A 21,822-nucleotide genomic window follows, 5' to 3' on the forward strand; every position below is an offset into this window, starting at 1 on the left:
AAGAGTTGTTTCCTTGTATTTACATCAGGTAGGTCTAAACTTCTAGTCTAAGCTTCAGATGATAAAGTGTGATCTTGCCCTTGACTGATGCTGCTCAGTAAGTACAATGTGACCAAGGCTCTTCTGCATGAAAATATTTTAAGGACCAAACAAAGCTCAAAATCCAGCCTCTTGACTGAGAACATAAAAATTAAAATGCATAAGCAACTTTAAAAAAAGGCTTCAGGAACAGTCAGCAAAGCTCACTTTTTTGTCATTTCATTAGTTCACTAAAATTGAAAAATTGTACCTATGATTGTATTCATCAGCACTGCCATTCCTAAATGAATTTTTTTTTCACATTGCATTAGTAGAAAATGTGATTTATTAGAAAAGTGAGGCCATTCTTGAAACATCACTGTAATTTTCTTATGTTTTAACTTGAATCTGCTGTTGTTATTTGGCATTGGGAAGGCTGGTAAATGACCTCAGTGTGTATAATGCAGTCATAGCAATCAAAGAAGTGCTCAGAACAAATGCCATCACCTTTTAAATAGAACTATTTGTTAAGTTCAGCTTCACAATAAATATTAAACTCCATTTAATTATATTGATTAGCAGTTCATATAGAAATCCCAATTTCCTATTTGAAAAATACCATCAGTTCTGCAAGAACTTAATTTCACAGAAACACAGCTTAGTATTTTCCAGCTAACAAAAATTATATTCCTGCAAAGACCACAAAAACACAAGGGAAAGGTGCTTAGTACAGGTGTTTCACACATACTACATATACTGGAGTTCAATTATTTGCTTAATTTATTTTAAATTAGTAAAATACAAAGGCAAATAACAGTCCGGTATTGATTACATAAACCCCTTCTTTAAAACTGGACTTGCTCACCATTCCAACCTCAAAGTAAAAGCCCAAGAAAAGCAAGTATTGTAACTGATACATACCAGTTTTCCTAAAATAAGGAAGTATTGTGATAGCACAAAGGTAAATTAGAAAGGCTGGGTGGATGTGTACAGCAAATGAAAACTTCTGTTAACGGTCATTTTGCATGCATTAAGAGTAGCTTTATCAGACATGCTTGTGAAAAATACCACAATTGCAATCATTATTCAGAAAGCAAGAATAAATACTTCTAATTACACGTTAATGTACACACAGTAATCACAGAGTAACTGAGGCTGGAAAGGACCTCCAGAGGTCATCTAGTCCAACCTCCTGCTAAAAGGAGATCTAATCACATCAGGTTGCTCAGGGCTGTGTCTTGGTGAGTCTTGAATACCTCCAGAAATGGAGATTCCACAGCCTCTCTGGGCAACCTTGACCAGTATTTGACCAAAATCTCCTTAAGTGTACAATTAGGCACATCCTGAAAATGCAAATAGTTTATTTTTATGCCTTAATTAATCAGATATCATATGTCCTCTTAATACTACTGAAAATGAGTGCTGGAGATGCCTGTCATTTAGAAAAAGCAGTTTCCATTAACTCACAGCTCTGCTCATCATCCATTAGGTTTCCACAGTGGTGGTTTGATTCTTGGAAATACCAGAAGATCTAAGTTTAGCAAATAAGCCAAAATCACATTTTCAACACAATCATCAGGAAAGAGCAAAGACAAATTGCTGCAAAATCATATTTGAAAAAGGACCTTCAATATTCATGTAAGTAGTTATAATCAGTAGTAAATAATAAAAAGACAACCTCTCACCAAACCTCTTTACTGTATTACCCATTTCACTTTCGTGTCTTACCGGTCTTTCATGTTCAAGGATTGATGACTTTCCCGGCTCATATTCAAAAATGCTTCTTGGTTCAGAACGGAACTTGCGGGTATCTACCTTTCTGTCAGGGGGATCCCAGTCATTTCTAAGTAACAAATAGGAGCAATTGAGTTAATTTACTGTCATCACCATCTGCTTTTCAGCTCCGTGCAAGAGAAACATGTAAAACCAAATGAATTTCAGCACGGTTTCTCTTTCCAGATTTCAGTTGTAAAATGTCTGGTCTAGCATCCCAATGTTTTAACCACTGTATCATCTTAACCTGTTTACAGCCAGTACACTCAGTACAGCAGGAAAAATACTAGAGATGTCCAGCCTATGTGATCACTCATACTTTTGTTATAACTGATAAACCAGTTTAAAAACTTCCCTGACATACTGTGTCAAAATACCATGACATGTCTTCTCAAATTGCAAATTTACTATACTTGTTTTATGCACTATACTAATATAGGCAAGTGGTAGATATTGTCATCACACAATACGATAATAGGTCCATACTGAAAAAGTTACAAAATTTTCTGAGACAAAAAATAAGGAATTATTTTAAAAGACAGTGTGAAAATGTAATAGATGCTCTTTATCCTGATCTGTAGCAGGACTGCTCCTGAATATCCTTGTAAGCAGTATACTGTTGCCTTGGAAATTTGAATAGATAAACAAAACCAAGAATTTGGCAGTTGACTTTGGGACAGAAATTTATTAATTTTCTCTATAATTCTAAATTTGCTTTCAATTCACTAGTGCTATGCAAAGAATAAAAAGTAACCCCTACTACTATACTTTTTCAGTCATTTACCATGTTATAGTAATAGCTACCTATGCATTTTGGGGGGATAATTAACTAGTTACTATCACAGTGAGAGCTACCTTTTCATGGCAGTTTTTGTAGTCACTACCTACAGTGCATTTGGAAAACTGTAGCTCACACATCTTTTTATTTAGCTCTGTGTAAACTGACCCACTAGTAACTCAAAGAACAGGGGAAAGGAAAGGGAAAATCCTATCAACTATTGTCTGTATCTACAATAAGAAAGCGCATACATTGACTAAATTCTATCAGTTCTATCAGCCTTTCTGACGTGACTTGATGTGACCTAACATAATTAAAAAAATCTATGGGGTAGCTTTTGTTTACAGCATGTTTGTGAGTGCAATTTCTGGGACACAGACACCTCTATTTATAAAACACTCTGTATCTCAAGGGACATAGTTCTACATGGCTCTATTGTTTATTTTCACTGAGCAAAAAATTAGTTTCAGAACAGAAAAGGTTGTATTTTTTGAGAATGAACAGGAAAATGGAAATGTTCTGATGAAGTTGCATTATACTGCGAGTCACTGAAGAAAAAGGATGCTACTGAAATTCTGATTCACACTCAGTTCACTTAATTTATAGCGTTTAGCCTGTAATCTCTTACGGACTATATTTTTGAGCCCAACTGTTAATGCAAACCATATCTTGCCTCCCAGCTATGAAACTGTGATACATATGGACCTAAGCCTCTTATGTGAGATTTTAAATTAAAAAAAGAATCTCCCAATGGCAGGAAAAGATTGACGAGCTATAGCTGTCAGCAGCAGGCAAAGCATAACTAACGTCTTTGGCATCCCCTGGCCTGGAGAACATAGATTTCCACTGCCTGTCTTATCATGCAGGAGATTAAAAGGAGGGGCTAAACATCCAAATTCAGTGCTGAAGCAGTTATTTTCAAGCCTGACAAAAGGAACTGCAACAGGCCTCAGTTTCTGTGACCAACACATTTGGCTTAGCATGGGACGATGACTCACATAACTTCAGAGATCAAAGCTAAGCAGATCCACATTTTGGTGCCTTGCTAACAAAATCTACACTTCTGCATGACTTGCTAACAAAATTCAAACCTCATGGCCTTTGGGAGGTAGCCCAACTCTAACCCCTAGCATTTCCTCTTGACAACCTGCGCTCAGCAACAGGAGTAGCCAAAATCAGTAACCATTGAGCAATCTCATAGAATCATAGAATCGTTTAGGTTGGAAAAGACCTTTAAGATCATCCAGTCCGACCATTAACCTACACTACCAAGTCCACACTAAACCAATCAAGGCTAGACTGGACTAAACCATGTCCCAGAGTGCCACGTCTGCCCGTTTTTTGAACACTTCCAGGGATGGGGACTCCACTGCCTCTCTGGGCAGCCTGTTCCAATGCTTGACTACCCTTTCCATGAAGAAATTTTTCCTAATATCCAACCTAAACCTCCCCTGGTGCAGCTTGAGCCCATTTCCTCTTGTGCTGTCGCTAACTACTTGGGAGAAGAGACCAACCCCCACCTCGCTACAACCTCCTTTCAGGTAGTTGTAGAGAGTGATAAGGTCTCCCCTCAGCCTCCTCTTCTCCAGGCTAAACAACCCCAGTTCCCTCAGCCGCTCCTCATAAGGCCTGTGCTCCAGACCCTTCACCAGCTAATTTTCCTCGCAATATAGATATCTGCTAGATTACCTTTTGGATTGCCACTACCCACAAATTTTTCAAAAAGCCATAGCTGTAGTCTTAACTTTAAACACTTAGTATGGTCTTTTCTCGTAATATTTTATTCAAACTGCAAATTATTTGAAGCTGTTTAATGTAATTCAATTTCTACATATACAAATGTTTACAATGTCCAAGCTGACAAAAATGGGCAAATTCTGTTTTGTTGCTTGAGTGTAACCAAGACAGGTGGGCTTGTAGCCACAAATGGAACAAAAAATGACCCTTTTCATATATAAAATACATACCTACGTACATACACACACATATAAATGAATTACAACATAATATTGTATTAACATGTAGTATTCATTAATGTAAACACTAAAGAAAAAGCTTTTTGCTTGAGCTAGTAGCTACAAATATGCTGAAGAGTCTATAGATTTGTGTGCAGGGCACTTTGCATGGTTTTATCAGAATGATAAGCATTTCTTTTCTGAGTTATTAAGTATGAACCTTTTCCAGACTGGACTCTAACCACTGCGACCTGGTTTTGTGCAGCAAGTTTGAAGCTGGAAAACCATGAGAAATCCGAAATGCCCCTTTAATCTGTAAACACCTTTCTGGTCTACCAAAATGGAGATGGAGATTCAAAAAAATGGGGATAATAAAGCACTTCTGAGCTCTGGGGAAACGTGGGTTGATGGCTACACTCTTACAGTTTTGCTCTTCCCTGAATTTCAGTTTACAACATCTTTTAGATCCTTTCTCTTTGCTACTGGATACCTTTTAGCCTTTAATAATAACAGCCTTTCCTACTCAGAGACTAACTATTCAAGACAGCTGCTAGAGCACGGATTATTCTGAAACACAACAAGCAAGACAATCCCGCTAACAAGAATGAAAATCTTAAATAATCATGGTGGTACCACTTGTAAGAATAAGCACTTCTTTAGCACATTGAAGAAATGGCAGCACCACGGATGATACCCATGCTACTGATCCAGATTACCCCTCATCACCTGACTGTCCCTTGAATAAAGCTCTTGAAGTCATATTATTCTATAGCTGCTATTTTATCCTTTGTGATATCCTGTAATTGGATTGCTGTACATAACCAAGAACACTTTTTGAAAATATGCTAACTTACTTTTCTGGTGTAGACCTTTCCCTCAGACGATGTGGTGGTACTGGAGGTGGCACATGTGGAGGTGGTAGAGGGGATGAGACCTTGAAGGCATCGGAGCTACTGTCAGAAGCGCTTTTAGACAATGGTCTGTACGTCTGCATCTTTGCAGCTGGGTGTGCCTGAGCAGAGAAGGATGGACTGTAGCTACCTAATATAAAACAAAACCAGAAATAGTTACAGCATGAGAATGAGTTTTAATAAGACACAACATGGAATGCTACAAGAACCCACAGTTATTAAAGCTGCAAGATTACAAAAATGTGTAAATGCATTTTTAAAAGTACATTGCTGTATAATACGTAGCTCATTAGAATACTTTTTATATATGTCTGTATAAAACTACAAACACACAGATAAAGTGCAGTATAGTTAAAATAAATTAATGATTAATTTGAGGGGGGGAGAAGTTAATGGCTGTGTATATCCATCAGAGCTGTTCATGACAGCCTGTAATTAATCCCCAGGTTCATCCTGCCGCTCAGTTGTTCTGTGTTCAGAAGGAAGAGAAGAGGCAGGAAATGCACGGTTTTTTTTTCATTGTGTTAATATTACTGTTAGTCTGGGACAACTAGGCAATAGTGTATCTTGAAGAGGATCACAAGAGTCCAAACAGTTCTCAGACAACTGACCCACAACAAACGCCCTCAACAGTACAGAAAAAGGCAGTATGAGAGCATGTTGAAAGCAACAAACACCGAAATGGAAGAATTTTGAGTCGCATTTTTGCACAAGGCACTATGTTTTTTTTGCACATGTAGTCTATTCATACTTTCATTTTTGTTTTTGTAAATAATTTTACCATATGGTTATAATCTTCTGAAAGACATAACAATTATATATCTTAGATGAATATGCCTTTCTTGCAGCTAAATAACATCAACACCAACACCAGTGCCTATAGCAAAAATGAACAAGATCATAAACCAGAATCATCTTTATTAGGCACTCTTAACTGCTTATTTTAAAAGGTGTTTTCAGTACAACCTTTTTGTCTTCCCATGTCAGTAATTAGCATTTGTACTTTCACACAGTAGTTCCCTTTTCATTTTGATAAGGAAAGGCTGCGTTACTCACAATCACTAGTGAAAACAAATGCTATGTAATCAAGAAACTACAGTATTACAGTATATCTCATCTGCAGTAAGAGGCCCACAGCTGCAATTCATTTCTGTGGTAAGAAGGAAACCAAAATTAAACTTTGTTTCATCTGGGAAAAAAAGGCATGAAAAAAACACCAACTGAGATCAAACAAGATGACAAAAAGTGTTTATATAAGCATTATAAAAGCAGGCATGAGTAGTTAACTACCCCTGTTACTTGCTGACATTAACAAAAGACTCATTTTGAATTGAGGGAATAATTCCTACCAGTACTGTATGCATATGCAGTATTATACATGTCTGTGTCGTCATCTACAAAAAGAAATATACATGTTACAGTAGTGCAATACATGCCAGTTTATCACAGCAATGCAGCTTTGTTTTTGCAAATACAAACAGAAGATTGGTAGGCAATCAAGCACTGCATTTCTTTTCCTCATCTCGTAGGTGTTTTCTGAAGACTCTCTCTTCCCATTATACTTACCATAGGCTATTTTTAACATCTTATTGGTAAAATGGTATCTTCCGGTCATGTCACCCATATTGTGTACTTATTGGTTAGCACCAAAATGCAAATTATAGCTTTTTGTCTGTTCTTCCCCCTGCCCCAAGCTCAATTTCTTCCCTTTGTCAGCTCTCCTCCACTAGAAACTGTTAAGTTGTTCGTATCACAAAAAGCAACCTCAAATATCTACTATGTGACTAGTGTTCAAAGTAGATCTTCTAAGCCAAAATTTTCCTGCTTACATTTTTTATTCTCCCGCTAACATTCTTTGTGACCGTACTGAATGCAAGCTCTACCTGAGACAAATCAAGTCTCCTTCCTTCTGGAGGTGTAATGAGCGTAACTGCCATTTATCCATCCTTGGTGACAATCATGACAAAGGACGTTAACTCTAAAGCTAGTAATGTCACCAAAGCTCCATTTCAGCAAAACCAAGGAAGACATTCTATGAAAAAAATGCAATTCAGACAGAAAATGTATCCTCAAACCAGCCTGTTTACTAGCCCATACTGTTCTAAAACATGAGCTCTGCAAAAGCAAGCTGGTATGATAGGAGATTTACAGTGGCCAATTTCTCATCCCCCAAACTGGAGATGAGGATCACTTCAGTGAGCTCCCCAGTGACATGGAACCATACTGGTTGCATACCTATCCTAATCACTTTAAGTTTTACTTAGTTTTAGTAAAAAAATAAACCCATTAGAAATTTTCAGCCTTTAGCAGAGGAAAATAGCACTCTCTGCAGTAAAATCTATCATCATATTTACCCATTTGATTTGATTCATTACCTGACACTAGGTGAACACCTGTGTTTTACCATAGCACACAATCAAAATGCAGAAAAGTGCATTTTTTAATACCACTGAGAACCATGCAGCCAAGACAAAAGCATACTTACCAGGCTTATGAACCATATGGATTTGCTTGAACATTGTCTTGTACCAATCCTTCGGCCTGTCAACTGTCTAAATAAAATACAGTTTTTAACAATTAACAACAAATAAAAATTCCTGTGTGTACAGATCTGATCAGACATTTAATGTTATTCTGGACACAAAGTCTATTATGTTTTGTCCCCTATTTAATGTAATCATTTTCATACCATCTATTTCAAATGGTATATTTACGCTTTTCATCTAGCAATTCCTGTAACAAATTCTGCAAGACACTCAAGACTGAGTCAGTTTTGGACTCTGATCTTGGAGGGTACAATGGGCAGGAACATAGGAATTAGTGCCAGATCAAGAGTTTATCTTCTTAGTGCCCTGTATTTGACAACAATGAATGCTAGATACTTTACATGAAAATACAAACACCTCAGCAATCACAAGTGTGTAAGAAGAGCTTCATTTGAACTCCTGGCAATTTCCAACTTAAACAATCTTCAAAAATGTAATTGTTAATAATGTAGAAAAACTGAAATACTACTGAGAACAGAATTAAGACACCACTATATTTAGGAGTTAATGTTTGGATTGTAAACAAACAGTATCTCCTCTTATCAGTTTTAAATTCCCTTTACAGGCAACTGAATCTTAACTTATTTTTCTATTTTGAGAAAAGTGAATACAATATACCTTTCAATAACTGCTCATTACATTGTACTTACACTTACTTTTGCAAACTAAGCAATCCCAAAGTTCCCAAACTCTCCTCATATCAACATTTGCTCATGCTTCTAATTATTTTTATCTCTTACCCTTCTGCATTTTCTCTCGTGTTGCAATTTTCTTTGAGATAGGATGATAATATTTCAGAAGAGGAGACAACACAAAGGCAAACATGTTTTCAGTATTATTTTTCTTAGATCCTAAAATTTTACTTGTTCCATAGTAGTTAGAAAATCAAAAGTTTTAATGCAGATGTACAAAATTATCTTCAAAACTCATGGTGCACAGGGATAATTCAAAAGACCTCTCTTGGTGTGCGTTATCTTGCATTAGCTAATACTCAATCTGTAATCACTCTGCCCGCTCCTCTTTACCATGAAAAGTGAAAATTCACAAATTCTTTTCTACAAAATAACCGACAGGTCTGACTGTGTTCACCTGGCTCCATGCCATCTTTAGTGGATCACACTTTTGCCCTAAATACTTCATACAGTTACTGTGCATAATTAATCGGTTTTGTCAACAAGGGTGAGCTCTTACCATAAGGGACTAGGCAGAAAATGCTCCTATATTTTGAGGAATCAATATGAGTTCTCATAAAATTGCTACTAAATGACATTTTAAAAACTTTGTTTAAAAGGAGAGCTAACAGTCAACTGAAGAACTCAAGGATCTGTTGGGGAAGAAAGAAATTTAAGCAGCAGGTTATGCTTTTTACCTAGACCTGCTTGCAAGATAGAAATGAAGGAGATACAATTTTGTATCAAGATCAGGTCCCTTCCCCCACCTACCAACATTCCTGATTTCTGCCAAAGAGAAGATATTCAGAAGCAGATTTGGACCATTTTAACATTGTTTTTGTAAAGGTATTAAGCATCTATACTAGCGGAACTCTAGTAAGAACAATATAACTGGCTTTGAAACAAGTGTGCTGTTCAGTGCTCCAAGATCATATGTGTTCAAAAGTTTACAAGGAAGTCCAGAAGGTCTGAAGGAATTCATGCTGATGGGTATAACCTCCATGGTGCTCCTCATTTCCCACAGCAGTACAAACCTGCAATGGTTCCATGATACCACAACTGCCTTTCTGACTGTACTGGGCCAAGAAGAGCTCGAATCAGTGATAGGTGAACAGATTGGAAATAGTGCATAAATATTACTGCTGTGACCCTACTGTGTGTCAAGGGACAAAGGTGCAGAGATATCTCTTTGTCAGATCCTCTTTATCAGTCAGCTCCTCCACAAATCCAAAGGAGGCTTCCACATAGAGATCAGGTATGGAGAAGTTCCCACATGACCAGAGAAGGTCTCCCAACATCCTTCTGGACATTTGAATGTTTTCCTCTCACCATCTCCCCCCCAGTCTCCACCCTGGGGTTTAAAGCCTCAGCCAATAGTTTGGCTTTACATTATAAGCCAGATAGGACTAGTTAAGGAATAGAATAAATTAATTTAAAAATACATTTTCTCAATTTATATTCAGTAATCCCACATAACCAACATTTGTTTGAGGAATTAGCAGTACTCACAATGCACCAAGCCATTCAGATGCCATCCTGCTTTGCATACATTATTGCTGCAATTAAATGTTGGAACGTGGTATCATCATATATAATGAACAATCAGCCAAATAGCGTGAAGAGGATGTAAGAAGTACCTGCAGTTGGTACTTAGGAGAGTCCATTCTCATTGCAGTACTCCAATAATCCATCAGAAAGTATACAATTAAAGGAGGCATTTATGACTTTCAGTGGACCTTCTGTGGTTTTTTTTCTAGCTGAAATATTACATCACTAACTACAGAAAAGAAATCTGTTGGGACTTGATTTTTTTATATTCTTAGTCAATAGAGGCCTTTCAGTCTACAGAGCAATTTTGATAGTTAGACATGAAGCGATCATTTTGGATAGTCTAAAACAGTGCAGTCATACTGCTTTCCATGAATCCGTTTTCTCCTTTCCTAGGACCCTGTCGGTGGTAAACTCCGGTGGTGCCATTTGACTGAATGCTTTTCTGAGTGAACAGCATTTTACCCTCTCTTTTCCAAAGACTTAATTTTTAATGCCTTGGAATATCACCATCTTTGGGGCAGGGCTTGGCATGGTGGCAGAACTTAACAAATGATCTGAATTTTCAGGCTTCAGACTTGCACTTCCCAGAGCTGGCAGGAGGTAAAGTGGTATTGGAGGGAACATGCTAACATGGGATGGAGGTTCTGAGAGAAGGGAAAGCTTTACAGGAATCCTTCCCCTCTCAGCAGCTTTGGACAGAGAGGGTTTGCGGGAATAGAGAAGAGAACATCCCTCTACCTTCCTTGGCTAAATAGTTGTCACAAACCATATTCTGAGACTAAAGAAACTTGGAGGAGATAACTACAGCTTGAAAAATCTCTCTACTCCTGAAAAACACTCCAAATCTGGAATACAGATACTCTCAAGTTCTATGTACAAGCTTACCTTTCAGTAGCATAGTGTTTCGGAACACAGTGTGTATGTTACCTATCACCCGAGAATCTGCATTTACTCCTTTTTTGATAGACTGTTTCCATTTGCATAAAGATGGAAGAATAAGAAACTTTTAAACTTTGCATGCAATGATAAACTCAACTGATTTGGAAACTTTCTCTCTCCAGATGGAGTGAGGCTGAACTTTCTGGGAGAAGATTCCTATTTGGATTGCTCACTGACCTTAGGGAAAGAGCGAGTGATATATCCTACCTTCTACTGTTCATGAGAAATGCAGTTATAGCACTTTTGCATGTTTCTACACAGTACTGTACTTGTGAGAGGTGTCAAGGGGCAGCATATTTGAGTCTTTTGCTGACAACTATATCACCTTTGTTCTTGCATGACTGGGGTACACAGGGCTCAACTATACTCGTGCACATTTAAAATGTAATCTCAAATCAGCATCTTGAAAACAACCTCACTTCCAGCTAAGTCCTAAGGAAGGAGAATAAGGACACAAAGTGGCACACGAGAGACACACTCACACACACATACTAGCATAATCGTTTAACTCATATCTCATTGTGAGAATCATTTCTATAATACTAAGTTTACAAGGCATAAGATATTTTGAAATTGAAACATAACAAAAACCAGAGCAAATCCAGCTGAAAAATGTTCTAATTCAAATTACATTATGTTTTCAGGAGAAAATCTGAGAGACTCAGACCATACGATCTGAAAGTTAAATACAGGTTGGCAGGGTGCCAACTCTGTTAAGGACACTTGAGGGGGATTTCTTTTATAACCTTATATAACTGATATGCACCCTATTAGATCAATCCGCTATTAAAAAAAAGAACAAAAATAATTACTTTATCCTATATAAAGCATAGGGACATATTTACTTAAAAAAGGGGTAGGAAGCTAGAGCATTGCTGCAAAGCAATTCTTCATTTTTTAAAGATTCTGATTGCATTACTTTTAATGTCAAAAACAAAGCAAGAAATGCCAGAGTTTCCCCCCATTCTTAATAAAACTGTCCCCATCTTACCACTTATTCTGAGTTTTTCCTATTGCTTTTCTCCATCAGTTCCTGATTTTCCCCCTAATTTTTCAATCCATTGAAGCAGTTCTTGGCAATTACAACACAGCCCCATATGTCAGTATTGGCAGAGAGGATACATCCAACAGCTGCTACATCCTTGCACCTCACAAAGACTTCACCTGCAAGGGCTCTGCCGCTTTCATCCTGGCTCCCACTCTTCTTACTCTTTCTCCGACTAGCACAGCACTTCTTCTCCGGCTGGGAAGGCCAATAAGTGCTTCCTTTACAGACCTAGTGCAGCTGCCACTGTGCTCTCTGGACCAGCCAGAAGAGGCTGCCCTGACAGCAGAGTGGAAAGAATGCTTCAGCAGAGTGAAAACAAAACTCTTCAGTTCGACATCCTGGGACCACTCAAGCAGTGACTAGTGGCAGATGATCAAAACTGGGCTAGTCACAATGAAGGGGTTTCCACGCTGTTCATTTACGTGTCACTCAAGGGCACAATGATCATATATTGCACTTGCATAAAAATACTCGTCACTTAGATTATTATTGGAACAAAACTTCATTTCTACACTACCCTGATGACAGGAGAACCACTGTCCCCCAAAATGCAGAAGGGGGAGATTTTTATATAGATGCACACACACACGTATATATGTCTACTTGCATGCATGCATACATATAGTATGTATAAACTTTATTTTAGAAATGACAAGACCAACACGATTACTGCATATCTCCAAAAGGCAAGAACTACAAGAGAAGCAAGAAAGAGACACAAAGTTTTGGCTACTTCTAATTAAAACTAGAAACATGAGGTTGCCCAATTATGCTCCCATCAGCATTCTCCTTTTCCGTCAACACACAACATTATATTCATGAGCTCGCTGATTACGCACACTGTATTCCACATTATATAAGACTAGAAGAATGTGAAAAACCCATTACCAACAATCAATTCATTGTATGAGTTCATACACAGATTCCCCAGAACTTCCTACCGTTCTAATTGCTGTAGGGATTCCAGATTCATCTACCGGGCCAATCCCTGCATAATGTGGAGCTTTAATGACTGTAATTTTTTTTTCTTCTTCTGAGGATCTACAGATTGGTATTGTACTGGTGGTGGTGCTGCTGCCAACAGTCTGAACATGCTGTGAGTATGTCTCTGTGGACTCTGTAAAGATAACATGACAGACTACTGTACGACGATACAATAATCATACTTGGCAGTTATAACACGCTTTCCCATTTCAGTATTTTGTACAAAGATTGACAACAGTCTTAAACACATGCATATACAACACTTAAAAAATCCTCTTAGCTGGGGCTTTGCCCTATTTAATGTTACTTTAACAGAATTATAAACTTATTTAAGGACTAGACGGATTATTCAACTCAGATCTTCTTAGGTGAGAGGTACTTTTTTGCAGCATCTTGCTCACAAAAAGAAAAATCCACAAACCCAGCAAAATATATTGACAAATAGTGGCAGCAGCCTTTTTCCTATAAATCAAACTCTTGCACCTTTCCTATCTGTTCTTTGAAATTAGTGATGTAATTTCAAAACTCCTCCCCTCAAATCTAGCAAAATAGAGAAAATTGTTGTTCTTTAAGCACAACAGATTCCAAACAGCCCTCCACAAAGACTTATGTGATATGTGTTTAGAAACATTAAATTTTGATGCATGAATATTTTTAAAAAACAAATTCCAATGTATAATTTTTACCCCTTAAAGTTATGTTGGTATGTTTAAGGGCCTCTACGTAAAAACCATAAAAATGGATCTCAGTAACTTGGCATCTGTAGAGCAATCTGATGATCCACCTGCAATACTTTAGGTTAACGGTGCAGGCTGTTACTGGCTTGTGGTGACTTGCAATATTTCTACCCCTCTCCCCCAAATCTTCCTTTATAATTAATGAAATTAATATGTCACTATTACCATTTCCCTCTAAAATTCAGAGTCATTCATTTAACAAAAGACACCTCACTGCTGGGATATGTCATGTGAAAACTCGTACTGCTGCAGATGATGTACTTCTCTCTTGCATGCAGGAAAAAGAGCCCTAGCCCTTCAGGCAGCACGTTTCAGTAAATTAGTGGGCTGCTATGACAAAGCATCTTTTTTTGTGAGAACAGGTGCAGTGCTTGTGAGACATTTCCACAGCAGGATAAATGAATGTAGGGCGTAAAAATAAATATTCTAACACTACTGGTGAAGATTACAATTGCCTTTCGTGTGACATTAACATCTTCTGAAGCAAAATATTTGAAGAGTAATATAAATCAGCAAAAGGAGCTCTGGTGACTGAAAGCTCTACTTTTAATTTGAATATTTCTGCTCACTGCTACTGCAGAGAACTGGATTTGGCATGGCTGTTTCTGCTGTTTGCTCAAGTTTGAAATCCTGTAAATAATCCAGTGCTACACATATATGGTGAGGGGCAATGCTGTGTGGCAAACGTCTGAATAGTTGGGCCTTTTTCCCAAAATGCATGATGTTAAATTTAGAAACCGTTTTGGATTTGATCCTTTATAAGCCTCAAACTGAGACCATCAGTAGGCTTTTTACATGAGCAAGCAGAATGAAATCAGGCTGTTATTGTGGAACACAGAACTTCAGCATCGTACAAGAATAAAAGTCATGGGAAAACACTTTACTTATTTTGGGTATATCCAAACCAGAATTGATAGGCCTTTAGATCAGCAAACTGGAAGCAATCAAAGAATCTAGAATTCTGGGATGCGGAGAACCCCATGTATACGGTTTTTGTACTTATCACTATGATAGGGATAGCAGCATTTGTTTAAGCTCTAAGTCTCAGAGTGAGAACTGTCACCTAATTTCCCTGCATGCACAACAAAAAAGTAAACTCCAGGATCACATTCAAATTATTTTGCATGTATAATCTTATCTGAATACGCAAAACACTGGTAGAAAAAGCAGCAAGCAAATGATTGTTCTGGCAAAACTGCATTAATTTGGCAAAGCTCCTTTCTAAGGCTGATCACGTATTTTTAAAATAAAAATTAGCAATGCCCTACCAAAAATATACATAAACAAATTATAGAGTAACATGGTTCTAGGCGTTTAAAAGCCCAGAGCCCCACCCTTTGTTGGCAGTATTTCTACTGAAGATTACAAAGGTTGTGGGGAGAACCAATGTACAAAGTTGGCCCTTGGTTTCTTAAAGCAGGCAAAACTTGAAGGGGCTGCACAGGTTGAGTTATTTTGATACATGCTCTTTCCTCGGTAAAGCTAGTAGAAAGGTGCCAAGAGGTCACTCTCACACGCATAAGTAACAAAACTTAACAGTAACTCCAGTTCAGGATCACTACTGTATCTAACAATAAATGCTATTATTTTTTTTCATTTACTTCCTGAGGTAGATGAATAGGCAATACCTTCATTACGGATGTGAAGTGCTCTACAATTGTTTGCAATCTTTGCCACATGAATTGGAATATGTTGCGTAACGTATAAAGCAAACATTCTGTGTGAGGCTTACCCATCGTCCTGCCATGCTGCATGATAACAATGCTGGAATTGAGCGAAGCTGGTGGAGAGTAAGCTGAAGAAGGGGAAAAAGGCCTTTGAAAATGACTCACTGGGCTGGCAGCAGTGCCAGAGTTCCCATTCACTGTGATCTGAGCCTAAGAGAAACAAAACAATATCCCATTAAACTACACACAAAGCCCTCCGACTGCCATCCCAAACAAAGGGTGATGCAAGACTGTCATCCATACAACAACTACCAGTTGTCAGGTACCTAGCCATAATGGCATCTGCATTCACTGAAGTACAGAACTCATCAGAAGAGGAGCAGACTACGTTCCTTATCTACCTTGTACCTCCCCCCTTCTATCCTTGTACGTGCTGCCTGCGAAGCATCCTGAAGTCACAGTAAGGTGACAGAAAGACCATGGTCAAGGCAACGAAGATGGCACAAACAAGGTCTGCAGAGGTCTGACAGCAATATAAAATGAAGATGGCAGTAAAAGTTCCTCTCTTTGTGTGACAAAGGCTGCCTGCCACAGATCGATCACTCCAAGAGACATACTCCCTTAACACACGTGCTCAAGCCCTATGGATATTAATGGTAACTTCTGTGCAGACTGAAGGGAAAAGTCTCATTAAGACTAGCTAAAGAGAATGAGCCAAAGCTGCTTTAAAAAACAGAAGCCAGCTGGAGTGACTATGGGATGTTGATACGTAATCTATCACAATAAAAATAAATAGCACCAATAAAAAAAAACCCCTACAACCACAAAACAACAGAACAAAATTAAATAAATAAAATGGGAAAGCTAAGCAAACTGGCAGCATAGCAGCATCACAAGCCATTTAGGCTTTAGTCACAAGAGGTACTTCGGCAACAATCTGCGTCCCTGCCCCCAGGTTTAGAATCCCCACATCTGGGCTGTAGCACTTTTATGGGGAGTATTGCACGGATCAAAACAGATATTGAGAAAGTATTGAATGAAATGAGAGGATAGTGAATATTACAGCAGAAAAGGGAGGGAAGCTCTCTGTAACATCTCTTTTAATGCAGGCTTTAAATCTGAAGAAAATCAGAATTGCTACCAACTTTGCTCAATTTTACGTAACAAAAGAGAGTAACTAAGACATGCTGTAAATGTAAAACTTGAGACTACCTGTAGCAGCAAAGCGTAAGTAAAAAAATGTATTAAAAGGCATAATATTTTTACATTTAAAAATGAAATGGTTCATGACCTCTTGTATACATTTGTATTTTGGAGATTACTGATTTGATTTGAAATTTTTAATATCCCAGCCACCAATAGCTAAGAGAACAAAACAAATTCTGGCTCCTATGCAGACATCATGTGAACTCCTAGATGCATTCGGGAGTTTCTCATTTTAAGGATGCCTGTTTTCAGAACTGAGCTGAAAAGTTTGTGTTGTGGTGATGTCTCCATTAAAACTTGTGTGTAAATGTCTCCTCTCTTAATAAAGTCAAGAACCAAAATGTAAACTAAGTTGGCTTTTCTCACACCATCCTCCCCTCCAAAAGAACTTGGAGCTGTACGAATACAAAAGCTACATGAGCTCAAAGATAGCATTTCAAGAGGTATGAAGCTATGTTTTCAGATGAGGTTTCTAGATGACGCCAGCCATCTCTACCCTGCTTCAGGGGTTCACTCCTCTTTTCCTGCATATTGTCTTTTTGGAAAAGCTTGTTTCTAGGGAAGGCAGGGTGCAACCATATCCAGAACCTTATACCTTCTTAACTCATTTACAATGCCTTTTGTTTCTCTGAAGAGAGGAGCAGAAGTAGTGTGAGTTCTTTGTAGACTGGAAAGCTACTGTTATGAATTTCTGTAATAAAAAATTTAAGATATTCGCGTGATGGACTTTACCAAACAGCTGGGTTAGACAGTAAAGCTCTTATGCTAAGTTGTACACAATATTATGAAAACAGGATCCACACAAGTAGGTGATGGACATCAGTCATAAAGGTATATATGGCATGTCCATATATGGTACTTTTGAGTTTGCTTCTAAAGGTTTTAGAGAAGGTATCAGCTCAGCTATAACTTCTTAGTTGCTAATGACCTTCTCTTTGAGGAAAGTTTCTGTGAAGGTGGCTATTGCATTGGTTTATCTGATGCATCTTGCACTGGTGAGAGGGTTAGTTATAAGAGATATGCTTGCAAACCTTCAAGTTCCAAGGGCCTTTTCCTGCCCTTGGAATCATTTGAGAGCTATTGACATTTCAACCTGAGCATGTGATGCTTTAGTTCCAGAGTCTGTTCCCAGATTTTACAATGAAGTGAAATCTTTAAGATGCCTATTTGTGAATTAGACCTTTTAATTTCCTAGGTAATCTCCTTTTTGGGAAAATAAGATGATACAGAAAATAACTATTTCACCAAAATGCACATATTTCCCAGCTTAGTGGGAAGATAATCCTCATCTCTTTCATGCTGTTCATTTCCCTAGGCTCCTTCATTTATTTTTTTCTGCAGTATACTTTACCTGTGCTCCACTGCTAGCAGAGCCACCTACTTCTGCTACTAGGTAATCAAATTCTTGTGAAGATTCCTCCTAGGTACTAGGTTTAAACTTCCTTTAATTTGCCTAAGCATCAGAAAGAGCAGCTCTCTGGACTTCTGAATCAGAGCAAAGTGTCTATTTGGGATTGGAGCTGCTTTCTAACTTTCTCTCTGCTGAGGCAGGCAGCAAAGGGAAAGAGGTTCCATTACAGATGTCTCAGCAATTTTGTGCAACAATGCTGCACAGCACACCCCTGGCCTCAAGACATTGAATTAGGCTGAAATACTCAGGATCAATTCTTGAAACTCGAGGCAGTCCTGGAACTTGGGAAAAGGCAAAATCTAATGTGTACTTCTATTTCCAAGTTTCCATTAGATTCCACAATTTTAAACTACATAAACAAAAAGAACCCATGAAAATTACTTTGTAAGGGAAATGTTCATAATTGGAATAGAATCAGAAAAAAGAGTTTCTAAAACCAGCTCTTTTCTGATTTTAACTCCAATTATAAGCATAAGCCCAAACAAGAATACAACTCTCATACTTCAGGTTTTCAAAGAAGCTGTAATCTGTGACTAAAAGTATGGTCAATTAACCCCAACTTTATGTTTAGCTCTGCCTTTTGCCTGGAATATTTTACGATTTTGTTAATTCAGCTCTTCCTGATGCTGCTGCTTCTTCTCAGAAGATCTGCTGTAAAACATTTTTGCCCAAGCTCTCATTAATGACCTCAAGAATAAAGAAACATCCCCAATGTGGACATAATGTCTTTGAAAGCATGGTTCTGTCTTATGTAGGCACAGTGCTGGATGGCACAATCCTGTATTACTCGTCCTGTTCTCTCAGCCGTTTTCACCTACAAAACCAACAGGAGTCTCCTTTGAGAATGAAGATCATTACAGGAGTAGAGCCACCAGCAGCATGTGTGTGTGCCACCAGCTTCCCTACCATTTTCTCATTTCATGGATACATTTATAGTAATCTGGCCCTCCTCTACAGAGGATAGGAGATGAAGACTTTTCTACACTGCAGAGGTGGGTCTTGCCAGCAGTTTAATTTCTGTAGGGCTCTTAGGACTGTTTGGGGATTTTTGCCCTTTGGTGGGGGACTCACTCTTTCTCTTTGTCCACTAATAGTGAACAACTGTTATGCTCATCCCTGCCATGTCTAAGAGAGAAAGTGGTAGTCAGACCTGACCATAACATACCCCTCTACAGGGAGACTACCCAAAAACAGGAAAGAAGGAAGGACTGTTCACTTTGGCTTACCAAACTGGTGCTCAAAGAAAACAAATACAGTTAGCTGATTATTTTAGAAGTAGGTTAGAAGAAAATATAAATGTTCCATACTTCCCATAGCTAGTAAATGGTCATGTAGTGATTGTGCCTTATTTACATGTACCAGTCTATATTGATTATGGGATCTTTGGTTACAACTACCAGGCTGTATGCAGATTCACAGTATTGAGTCTTTAAAACAAAACAAAAAAAGGTTTCAGAGCTGTGTTACAAGAGTTAGGAATGACAGCTTTTACATGCCTGTTATTAACATTATTTTTTTTAACAGCATCCAGAGCACTGACAACAGTTTGTTGACTTTCCAGGTGACTATGTGGAAGTTTAGGCTCACAATACCTTTTATAAAATATACACCAAATTTTTAAAATATATACAGTTTGCTCTTTTCAGACTTGAAAATCATAGCATGCTGAAGTATTTATACAAAGTTTGAACACTGTTGTGACCCAGTAAAACTGTGGTCTCGGAACATCTCTCCGCTTTGTAATTCAGCAACAAATTGCTCAATCTAAATGAGGGCTTTGTTCTGACTCATTTTAATCATGTAGCTAATCCCAAAAGAAGTAAGAAGTGATCTGGATTTGACGCAAATTCCATACCTTCTTTCTACTCATATATGAGTGTACTAAGGTACAGAAAAGTGAATGTACATACAAAATGTCTAATTGCATGCTTTTTTTGTCCTTGACTTAACCAAGAGAAAAGTAACACGACACCTGTGTACTACAAGATTATTTATGAAGTTCACTCCTGTAAGAAACTGTGCTTAGGGGAGGAAAAGGTTAGTTAGAGGAGAGAAAAACAGTTTCGTGCAGTCAGTGGTCATGGCTGGGGAAAAAACTGCGTTAAATATTGCCAACATTTACTATGAATTTACAAGTTATATTATTGAAAACTGTACATCAGTATAAACCAAAAATGGTAGCCCAGAGGCTATAAACTCCACAAACCTGTATGTCACTAACAGTATTTTAAACAGATCTCTTCAAACTCTACAGACCACTTGCTTTTAATGCATTTGGAACAGATATTTATTGAATTTATTTTCATTTATTTTAAGCAAAGTGTTTGATACACCTTAGCTGACCATACAACTGTGCAACAACTTAGTGTCATTTTCCTATTACCAAATCTGCTATGCCAATGATTTTTTTTAAACAACTGTTGCAAAACATACTGTCAGACTGCGAACACAGAAAACTACTAATGGAATACTTGTCTGTGTAACGGGATAACAGACAAGTGTGAATTCTTTTCCCCTTTGACAACCTGTTCAAACAAAATGGAGGAGGAAAAAAGGAAGCATAATTACATGAGAAGTGGCAGCAGTGTTGGTTAAGGTGGTGCCATCTGACACAGCAGACATCTGGCTCAAGGTTGGGGAAGGTGTTTCAGAGCAGTCAGTAGTATCATAGCTACAAGTCTGCAGCTCATCTAGAATGGCTGTGGAGGACTCACTCACTGTGCGGGAGGAGCACTCACTCATGGCAGAATCTGTGCTTACAGAGGCTGTTTCGTTCCTGTGGATAATGCTTTCAGAAGCTAGGTATGGGCATTTATATGAAAATTGTGAAAGGGCTGGGGTTTTATAAAAGCGTGAAGGCAAAAAATCATCAAGCGTTGGCAAAGAATATGGTACTAGATGGGTGCCACTGTCTGGTGAGAAAGAGGCTCTGTTAACTGGTACCACAGGAGGAGGAAGAGGCAGTGGAGAAGCTTCTGTTGCTGTTTGTCTGTGTGTCTGTGAAGCATTTACCTCCATCACAGGGGCAGTTACTTTCTGGTTTCCAAGCTGAGATTTGAGGAAAAAAAAAAATAAGAAAAGAAACAGATTACCAAATGAATAAAAAACTTTTCCCTTTGCCTCTTGCTGTGTGTACGAGAATTACAAAAGCGTAAGTTTTTCAGCAGCCCGAGGAGTTCACATTCACATGGATTAGGAAATAAATCAACCACGCTCTATATTAAAGTAGGAAAACATGAAAGAAATGAATGCATCAAATACTAGTGGAAGCAAAGCCAGAAACCATAGTGTGCTGGGGATGAATATTCATAATGTAATGCATATATTAATGATCTCAGTTGTGCATTGAGGAGGTTCACGCTACTTTATACTGTACATAAATATGAGGCTAGAGAACATCATGTTCATTTTGTTTGTAAAAGGAAAAAAGGATCTGAAGTCTGATCTCTGTAAATGTCGCTCTCTTTTTTTATCAAAGCACAGGTATCATTTTGAAATTAACTGTAATATACAGATGGGCAAGACTGCAAGCTAAATGGAAACACTAATAATAAATGTTCATCTGATCTGCAAGCAATAGGTTTTGGACTTTTTTGCCTCTTGGGACTGAATACATCTTCTCCACTG

General features: G+C 38.0%; 1 protein-coding gene across 8 annotated transcripts in view; it reads right to left on the reverse strand.

Annotated features, from left to right (window-relative positions):
* The window catches only part of SORBS2 (sorbin and SH3 domain containing 2), an 84,476-nt gene that overhangs the window by 43,611 nt on the left and 19,043 nt on the right, over positions 1-21,822 (reverse strand). For 3 of the 8 annotated variants that reach the window (XM_075708636.1, XM_075708635.1, XM_075708638.1), the window contains 6 exons: positions 15,644-15,788; positions 13,132-13,307; positions 7,921-7,987; positions 6,785-6,829; positions 5,379-5,565; positions 1,747-1,861 (listed from right to left, as the gene is read on the reverse strand). In XM_075708636.1, coding sequence (XP_075564751.1) covers positions 1,747-1,861; positions 5,379-5,565; positions 6,785-6,829; positions 7,921-7,987; positions 13,132-13,307; positions 15,644-15,788 — 735 coding nt within the window. Of the gene's footprint in view, positions 1-1,746; positions 1,862-5,378; positions 5,566-6,784; positions 6,830-7,920; positions 7,988-12,306; positions 12,331-13,131; positions 13,308-15,643; positions 15,789-21,822 lie in introns of those variants that run through there. The other 5 variants (XM_075708637.1, XM_075708642.1, XM_075708643.1 and 2 more) reach the window with 3 other exon arrangements.

Source organism: Pelecanus crispus, chromosome 4 (assembly GCF_030463565.1).
Source record: "Pelecanus crispus isolate bPelCri1 chromosome 4, bPelCri1.pri, whole genome shotgun sequence".
NCBI classification, from domain to species: domain Eukaryota; kingdom Metazoa; phylum Chordata; class Aves; order Pelecaniformes; family Pelecanidae; genus Pelecanus; species Pelecanus crispus.